This window comes from Pygoscelis adeliae, unplaced genomic scaffold (genome assembly GCF_000699105.1).
Source record: "Pygoscelis adeliae isolate BGI_AS28 unplaced genomic scaffold, ASM69910v1 Scaffold65, whole genome shotgun sequence".
Classification (NCBI taxonomy): Eukaryota; Metazoa; Chordata; class Aves; order Sphenisciformes; family Spheniscidae; genus Pygoscelis; species Pygoscelis adeliae.
In genome coordinates, this window is record NW_008824864.1 from 1450323 (window position 1) to 1459875 (window position 9553).

Sequence of the window (9553 nt, forward strand, 5' to 3'; positions counted from 1 at the left end):
AAATTCAGTCTGAAATGCTGGATGTTATTCTGTGCTGCACCTTCTGGAGACAAAGGACACAAGGTACAACCCACGATGAGGAGAGGGAGAGGAGGAGAAAACAACTTTAAATTGTGGGCTGTATTAATTTATGGAAGCACTACATGGGCTGTGTTAGATCCTGGATTATTTCTTTTGTTCAGTGGTGTATACACAGCAGTTGAGCTCTCCGTCCTGTCTTACACAGGATTCCTGTTTCATCCTATGCTGTGCCTGCGCTGTGAGATTCCCCCTCTAGTACCTTTCTGTACAATGTAGACTCCTGTATTGTCTCTCAAATCTCTGTACAAGGGCTGCAGCGAGGGCCAGAATCAGTTCCCTTGAACTTAATCTGCTTGAACATCAAAGCCAAGGAAAACCACTGAGTTTGTTGTGGATTTTGCCTAGCACTATAAATCAATCCCAGTCTTGAAATGGAGCCCAGGTTCACCTGCAAGGGTCACCAACTGTGGTTAAATTTTCCATTTAATGTACTCTGAGCTTCACAAACTATGTAAGTATTGCAGGACATCAGACCCCATGGCAATTTCTCCTGGCTCAGCTGGAAATCACACTGCTTATGATGCCTGAATCTACATTCAACAGAACACTAGCAAATGATTTATGGTGAAGGGACATGTTGTCAGAGCTACAGACAAGGTAGTCGGGACTCCTCCCCACCTCCCTTTTTAATTATTCTATGGCACATGGGACTTCAAAGTGCAATAACCCAGGACTTTTCTAACTACTATATTCTACAGGTAGTTTCTTTTAAAAAAAGTCCATCTTTTCCCTCACCTCTTCAATTCTTCATTCTTAAAAAATTTGTTTCAGCAGGTACACTAGGAAGAGCAAACAACTGGTGGTCCAAAGACTATTGTGTTTAAAATCTAGCAAACAACTCTAATTCCACTGAAAAAGGACAAGAATATAAAGTAGTCAATGTGGTTTAAGAATACGACACAGAGAAGTTCTGAGGGGAAAAAAGAAAAATGCACACTGAGAATGGAGATATATTAGGGAATTGAGGATGGATGGAGAGGACCAGGCAAGACTTAGACAAAACTGAACTGCAGGCAGAACTAAAAGAAATATGCAAGTATATTTAAAAACTATATTGCGTGGGGAAAAAGAAAGACTGGTAGAAAAAATCAAAATGTGTATGTACATGGAATTGCGAATCAGTCTAAATAAGCTGATCTTTTTGATTACCTTTTTCAGCTGGTCTTTGAGAAGAAATTGAAGAAAACATGACTGAGTCACAAGGAAGTAGTGCTTCAGCAATGCACGAGTATACAAGAATTGTTCAGGGAAAAACATTAGAATCCATGACTGATCATTGAGATTCGATGAGATGAATCCCAGGGCATTAAGAAAATTAATTCATTCAAAGACACTTTATAAATTTGATGAATATTAGAGCAGGCTTGTGTTAAGGGAAAAGTCCCTTTAATGACTCCCTATCTGCTGCTTTCTTCTTTTCAGTGTGATCAGTATGCTTTCATGTACTCCATTATCATACCAGATTACAAAGATTAAAAGGGCTAAACCAATAAAAATGTCACATAACTTAGCAAGGTTTGCTTTTAATTTGCCTTCAGCTACACAAATGTCGTTTTGTTCTGAAAAAAAATCATTACAACTAATACTACGCATCAGAATGGCGTTAGAGCAATGTTTATTTGGAAGCAGTGTCAAAGAGTTCAAAACGTTGTAGAAAATGCTGCTCAAAATATTCAAAGAATGTATCTGGATGTTCGGTGGGAGAGTTGTTTCTGGCTTGTTACGGTTATTTTTAAGATACCTTAATCTCTGGCAATGCCCGTAAGGAGCAAAATGCAGGCTTATTGTAACCACATTTATCTCCAGAGGTCACAGAAATCTAAGAATAAGAGAGGTCAGCTTGTTCCCAACATATTTGCCAGAAACAGAAAAGCAGATTTTAGTTCCAGCTTAAGGGACAGTGTTTGTTGCTTGTCCCTTGGGACACAAGCTAGATACCCCATATTTTATCACAGTGATAGTTCTGTCCAAAGCTGTGATTTTGATAAGATTCAAATGAGGCGGGTGATAACAAGAAACAGTGAATGTGGATGCTGACATATTTTCCTAATTGTTTCCTGATAATGGAACAGAAATGTTCTCATAGTTGTTTCTCATTCAGGCTAGTACACGGTCAAACATTTAGTATATGCTTCTTGTTTGCAATCAATTTTTTCCTTTTTTTCCCCAGTGGCATAGACTTGATATTATCAGGCGGGGACCACTTTTATACCTAGTATGGATTGTTCCCCTCTCTCTGTGTTGAATCCATGCTCATCTGAGGAGTGTATTTCATCACCGTTTTTAATGCACACGTTGCCAAATACACTGGCAGTCATACACCAAAGAGGCCAGTGACTGAGCCCAGGTAAACAGTAGCAAAGTGAAAGTAGCGAAGTCACAGTGAAGTGGGAGATCCATGTGGATCGAGATGCTTGTTGAAGGAAAACACAGGCTAATTTGGGGATACAAATTAAAAAGTGCTAGGAACTGAGAGCAGAAAAGGATTTCACAGACTTACAAGTCTATCAGAAAGTACGGAGATGCTGCATACTTTCACACATAACATTATACTAAGAAATAAGTCCTATCGACATACTGAAATGGGGGATAGCAGAGCTCACATGGAACAACATTTTGCGAAAAGAAAGAGGACAGGCCCCAGGTTTAAGGTGCTTTACCCTGCCTGCCACGAGCAAAATGGCAGGTAGAGCACAGCATGCAGCTTTAAGCACTGGAGAGCTATTTTTTCCTCTCTCTCTGCCCTTAACTCTCATCTGACCACCTCCCAAGAGGCAGCAGAGATTCGTTTAACAAAGTTCCTGACACCGGGACATGGCTGTGCTGAGTTATACACTCTCTCTTTACCTGCTTAAAACTTAGGAATCTTATCTGTGCACTCATCTAGCCTCCACTGTAGTCAAGGTAAGAAGGTAGGTACGTCCCAAAGGCAATCCCAAGAGCAGTGTCTGAGTTAGAGGGCCAGATTTCTCTCTGTATTACTGAGCTGCGTAATTTGTGGGTTATAGTTGGGTGAGATAAATAATCTGCTTAAAATCAGTGGGATCCTAAGTATGATTAAAGTTTGCTTGCACAGAAGCAGGAGAGAAACATGCGCAAACTACATTGAATAATGCCAACCTTAAGACTTCTTTCTTGAAAATGTTTACATTACAATATTTAATATATTCCCTAAGATGAGTATTGATTTGTAGGCCTCACTGAAGAACTTCCATGTACCCCTTCTCAAGCTATTTGAGCAAAATATCTTATTCCCTAATAAAATCAGAATGGAGAAAAAAACTGATTTTGAGGGAGGTAGGTATGTAGTCTACATTTAGAAATGTGCAGTCATTTAGAAGCAAGGGGAGGTTTTTGGCTACTTCGGGAACCTAGCTAAAATATGATCCCTTAAATAATCAGTAAAAAGAAATGAACTCTTCCGAAGGGCAATTTACAGCACCTGTTGGAAGCATAATTACAAATTTAATTTCTCTTTGCTTTTAAGTGGCTGCTTGTTTCTTATTTTTGGAAGGGTAAAATCAGCAAATATTTAAAATTAATTGACTTTTGTGGGGTTTTAATTTTTTTTTTAAATCAAAATGCTTGATTTATTTGAAATATTTTCTCTCCCCAACTTTAACATAAAGACAAACATTTTGGTACAACAAAAATGTGCATCCTAACTAGCTTTAGTTACAAGCCTTCTTTGTCCTGTTGAGAGCTGCTCTTGCAGATTTACAGAAGAGACTAATAGTCATAACTTAATGGTAACCTTATAAAAAATTTCCAGCTGCTTTAGCTATCTCTATCTACTCTGTAAATTTCTTTAGGAAACTCTGAATGTCAGATATGCAGAAATGTAGGGATCATTGGAACTAATAATGAAGAAATCTATCTGTATTTTGAATACAGATTTATCAAGGACAATGAATTCAAGTGAATGGGAGGAAAGAAGAAAGAACTGTGAAGCTCTAACCAGAAAACACTACTTGATATTTACAATATCTACAGTACTAGCAGTATTTTCTGCCAGTATCTGAGTATTCAATAAACCAGTATTGCAAGAAAAAGCCAATCTGATGCTAGATGGCATGTGAATGTCACCTATCAGATTCGTCTCATCATTCTGCTCTGCTTGGCAACTGATTTTGTGCCCTTGCTTTGACACTGATGATGAGAGAATATGGTGATAGATTTCGAGAATCCCACCTTTGGCACCTTAGCCAAAATTTTATCTCAGAGTAAAACCACACAATGAAAGCATGAGAGCGAAGACCTAAGTTTGAGAAAGGAGACTGGGAAAGACAGAGGTGAAACTAGTTGTAGAACCAGGACAGGTTCAGATGGCAACTATCAGGAGTACTAGATTAAAAAACCTTGCCACGCATCAGAAAAAGACAGCGAACATATGCAAATATATTATGCATCAAAACAAGGGAGGCCAGTTAAAGACCTGTGTGTAGTAAAAACCATATAAATGAAGGCTCTCCTTCCAAAGAAAAAAAGCAAGTTTTGTGATGATTTCTTGCCATTGCAGAGGCTAAGCACAGTGTGATTTCAAGGGAGTCCAAAAGGAAGGTGAGGCAGGCCGTTGAATATAGCATTGACCTGAGGAGCTCGGTTTTGAACAGCCTTGGGTTGTACTGCCTTAAAACAGCTCTTTGAATTTCTGCATATTTTTATAAAAATGCAAGGTTACTTTGAGAACCCTGGAACCATGTTAGTGATTTCTCATGTAAACTGGAACTACTCCATAGGTATCTGCACTACAGGAGCAGCGGACTAGACATTTCAGACATATTTTAAAGGAAGTCGAGCTTTGTTTTCCCAGTCTGAAAAGATGAATCTGAAATATAAGACATGTAGATGGGGAACAGTGCAGGTTTTAAAGATGGGCAGAATACATTGAAAACTCAGATCTCATCAGGTAAACACTGGACTTAATAAAGAAAAAGAAAGCCTGGTTCTAGTTAGTGGGTGTCCATTTTAAAAACTCATTGTTTTTAATGAAGTTATGTCTTTCAATAAAGAAAGGATTTTTTTTTAATTTGAGTAAGTCCACCTAAATTGTTTATTTTGCCTTTTAATGCATTGGAAAAACCCTTCTAAGAACCTTCTAACATAGTGAGAATACTCTAAAAGCTGTACTCTTAAAACGACCTTTTTAGAGGACAAATATTATCAGTTCCCACTTGGAAAAATTTTGTCTAACAGAAGACCCAAAGAAATTACTTTGACTATGCAAACTGTCATTAGAAGTACTTTACCTGCAGAATAAAACATCCTGTGCAAACGGGGAGTTTTCTGGCTGTGTTCCAGCCTTGAGATGACTGACATTGAAGTATGAGAGCGTGTGATTGATGAAGCCATGCATGGTTCCATTTTGACTGTATGCATATTGATACATAAGGCGTGGAATGAAATCAGATGTGACAGCAATTACAAAAGCCTGAGAGACAAAAAAACCCCAACCAAACAACAGCGTTGTGAATCGATGTCTAACATGTTTCAGATTAAGTTAATTCAGGTGATAATTTTCACATTCAAGTAAGTTTAGAGTGGTGATGAAGTGAGAGTTAAATGGCCAGATCTGGTACAGAACATATACTTATAATAACGCACAGTAACTTGCTCTGTCTCTTCAGGGGAAGGCTGTAGTTAGGGAAGTGGAATATTTCTTAGAGCATACAGTAGCAAAAGCAATTAATGTACTGTACATTTCTCCAACTCTTTCCATCCCTGGAGGCATTAGGAGGTTTATCACTAGTTTTAAAAAACTACAAGACATAATAGCTAGCTGGTATAATTTGGAGTATAATTTGGTGCAGTTACACAGCGTTATCTGAGATAAACCAGTTGAGTGTAAGGTTTCAAAGGAATCCTCCATTTTCCCCTCTGCATCAGGATTTACATATCTGACATTGGTGGATCTCATGCCGGTATAAAACTGGTATAATTGTGAAGTGAATCAGACACAGAAGTATCTAGATCATATCAATAAGAATTCATTAGATTCATTTAAAACTACATTTTGCTAAATAGTTCTTCTGTATCAATATTATTCAGATGGAGAAGCAGAACTGGGCGTTCAGTATTTTTTAAAATTGGGTATGCACATATTTACATTTCTGTCAATAAAAAGTAGCTAACTGATATTTTAATGGAATCCCCAAGAAATAAAAATGGTCAGTTTGTTTGACACAGAGAATAACCAAGGATCATAAATCCGCAAAGTGTATTTTCCAATAACCGAGAGGCTGCAGAGTTTTGTTCATCCAGCACAGATCGGTGCTGTAAACCTGAAATCTATGCCTGACAGCAAAATTATGGGTATGTGCAGGGCTGTGCAGATTGCCCACCTTAAATCCTGGAAACTGCCAAGCCATAAGTGAACAATGCTCCACCCAAGTCAAACAACACTGCTCCTCTGGAGGCATTATAGTTCTCCCAGTTGTAATGATAGCTTACATACTGCTACAGAGGGCTGTTGTGCTGGAAGCCATTGTACTAGATAAATGGCATAACACCTTTGCAAAAGTTTCCCCTTCAGTAGTGACAATCATCCGCCTTTCTAAAGTGCTTTGATACCTTTGATATTTTATGGTTGGACTCGATAATCTTAAAGGTCTTTTCCAATCTAAATGATTCTATGATTGTATGATCTGTGGGTCAAAAACCCACTAGATAGTATTATGATTAAACTCTTAGGGCATGAGTCTTTTTTTATCTTAAAGCATATACAGGAAAATTTTACTTAAGGAATACATGTAGAACAATAAACATATCTGTATACCAGACACGCATTGTGTTCATGTAATCATTCTTGTTCTCTGAAAGAATGTATTTTTCCATTAAGATTTTGTAGCTTGGAGAGTGTGTAACCCAACTCAAAAAAAAAAAAAAAGCTAGTTACAAAAATACTCACTCTGTGGGAGAAATTGTTTAGGAGTATAACCATACCTGTATATATCTGAACAAATGCTAATGCTATCTAACTAAGGACTTTCTGCTCCTAAAATCTAGGATGTTATATTTACATCCTTTTTATTCATACCAACAGTTATACTAGCAGAGTAACAGAAAAAGCCATGGGTATGAATGAGAAGTAGATCTTTGTCAATTATCTGGAGTGTTGCCTGCTTACATGCCCTTCACTGGTTGTTCTTATATGAATTAGTCTTCCTGTCCTACATAACACAAGGACAGAGAGAATGAGATGAGTGAATGGTCATCTCAATTGTAATTAAATCATGTTTTACACTTCCACAAGAATGAACTGGATAATTTAGATTTTATGGTATTTTATAACAATTGAGAAAATGAGACTTCACTTTTAAATTATGTTGGAGGGACAACATAATCTCCCAAGATCATGGTTAGAAACTGGTGTAACCAAATACTTACATTAATGATAACTGACAGCTTTCCAATGCCACTCAAAATGTTATACCAAATTCCTGTAAGTGAAAAACAGAACTTATTAATGACTTTACTATAATTTATCTTCTTCCTTTTTGGTGTTATCTTCACTGTAATGTTTTTTCCTTACTTACCTATATCTTTTGCTCTTACTGTGTCTGGCCTCCTCACTTCAGTAACAAACTTTTTTGCATCAAGCCGGACTTCTATGATGTTGTTCAGAAGAGCAAAGAGAGGTGCCAGAGGGAAGGAGGCAACAAAGAGTGTGACAAAGCCAAACTGGATAACTGGAAGACAAATATGCAATGTTTTTTGATATCTTCTGAAGGGAGCTGGTAAATGCAGCTGACAGTAAATCATTGATGAGCTTTATGGGTTACAAAACCCATAAAACTCCACTTCACAATTTAGTCCCAGTAATAAATATCACAAAGCAAGGCTATGAAAGAGAGAAAGGTTTGTCACTATGCTTTATGAATGTTTCTAATGATGCTTCTAGTCTCTTGCACAAGCACAAGCCAAAGTAAATAATAAATTTAATAAAGGACAAAGGGTTCGGGGTGTATTCTTCTGCATTTATACGTAAGTAGCTGATTAAGACTGTTCTTCCCTGTCCTTTTGCCTGCAAGGAAAATGATACACAAGCAAGCAAAAGGAGAAAATCTACAAGACATCACTGTTTCTTCACAGCTTCCTTTGGAAAACTCGGTGGCAATCTGTCAAGAGCAGGAACAGAATAAGTATCTTTGTAGATGAATGAGCCTGTGGTGTCATATAGCATTTTCGTCCCTCCTTATGTCACTGATATCCTCCAAAGTTAGAAATCTTCCTCTTTAAGTCCTAGCAAAGGAGAATGTTATTGTCACTTTTTTTTTCTGGGTTTGCAATTTGGGTAAAGCAGTTTGGGAGAAAGAAAGCACTAGTCCACTGGTCCCGAAGAACAAGTAGTATTGCAATGAAGCACAGACCTCCTGAGTTCTCCATGCTTGCTAGAACAGATACACAACTAATAAGCCTGGCTTCTTCCACAGGGGAAAACAACCAACCAACCAACCAGAGAAAACGCTCTCATTTTGAAGTGGATGGCACATTTTGTATCATCTTGTACTAGACTACTAGCACCACAGAGTTCAGCTCAGCAGCTATAGTATAATGATATAAACAAAAAGACCACATTGTTTTCTGAGTGAATTATGACACTTTTCTGGGGCATAGGATGACCTGTCTTCATGCAAACAAATTATCGTCTAAGCAGCTAAGGGACCAATGTCACCCTGCAAAAACACAATGCTGACACAACTGTGTTTTTCTGACAATTCTCAGTGCTCTAGAGATGCTTGGAATAATGTAGAAGAAAACCAAGTCCCTCCAAGCAAGCTTCTTCAGTTTTTGGGTGGGCAGAGTATCCTTGTTTCCCCCTTCTTTCAGTGGCACTTCAGGATCTACCTCATCTGGGTAAATCTCTTTTAGGTATAATTAGAGCCTGAAAAGGGCTGACATTTTTTTTTTTTTTTTTTCTCCTCCAAGGTGCTGAGGAATTAACAAATTGCCTAAAAGGCTGTGTCTTCCATGGAAAGCAGGAGGCATCAGTGGTGAATGTTACTCATGAGACTGGATCATTTCCTTGTAAAAATGCTACATCATTTTAAGGTAATACTTCAGGTAAGTGAAAGAGGTTTATTACCCCAGAAAACTAATGAGGAGTAGAAGAGGAAAGAGACCGAAAAGCATGCTGCCCAAATGCAAAGGCAGTAATCCCAATAAAATTAAACAAATAAACCTAACTTTGACTTACACTTCAGAATTAAATAAATAGTAGTATAGAAAAAGGGTTGGTGTGTATGAGACCCTATTTATTGTGACTTCTTTTTCGGCAAATCCTTGTGTAAGTTCTCTCTCCACTATGGGATGAATCTGTTGCACTTTTTGTGAAAATCAGAGGTTTACATAGCACAACTGTTTATTTTAAAATAATTTCCTTAGGCACTGTTGTCACAGCCTACAACTAGCTGCTAAAACAGCTTTCTCCAGGATCTTCTCTTGCATGCATCTTTTTTTGTGTGCAGATTGC

General features: G+C 37.8%; 1 protein-coding gene across 1 annotated transcript in view; it reads right to left on the reverse strand.

Moving 5' to 3' along the window:
• ANO2 (anoctamin 2, calcium activated chloride channel) overlaps positions 1-9553 on the reverse strand; it is a 188227-nt gene that overhangs the window by 4244 nt on the left and 174430 nt on the right. Inside the window, exons 19-21 of the mRNA XM_009324365.1 lie at positions 7617-7769; positions 7468-7520; positions 5331-5512 (exon numbers count right to left, since the gene is read on the reverse strand). Of these exons, the coding sequence (XP_009322640.1) occupies positions 5331-5512; positions 7468-7520; positions 7617-7769 (388 nt within the window). The remainder of the gene's footprint in view (positions 1-5330; positions 5513-7467; positions 7521-7616; positions 7770-9553) is intronic.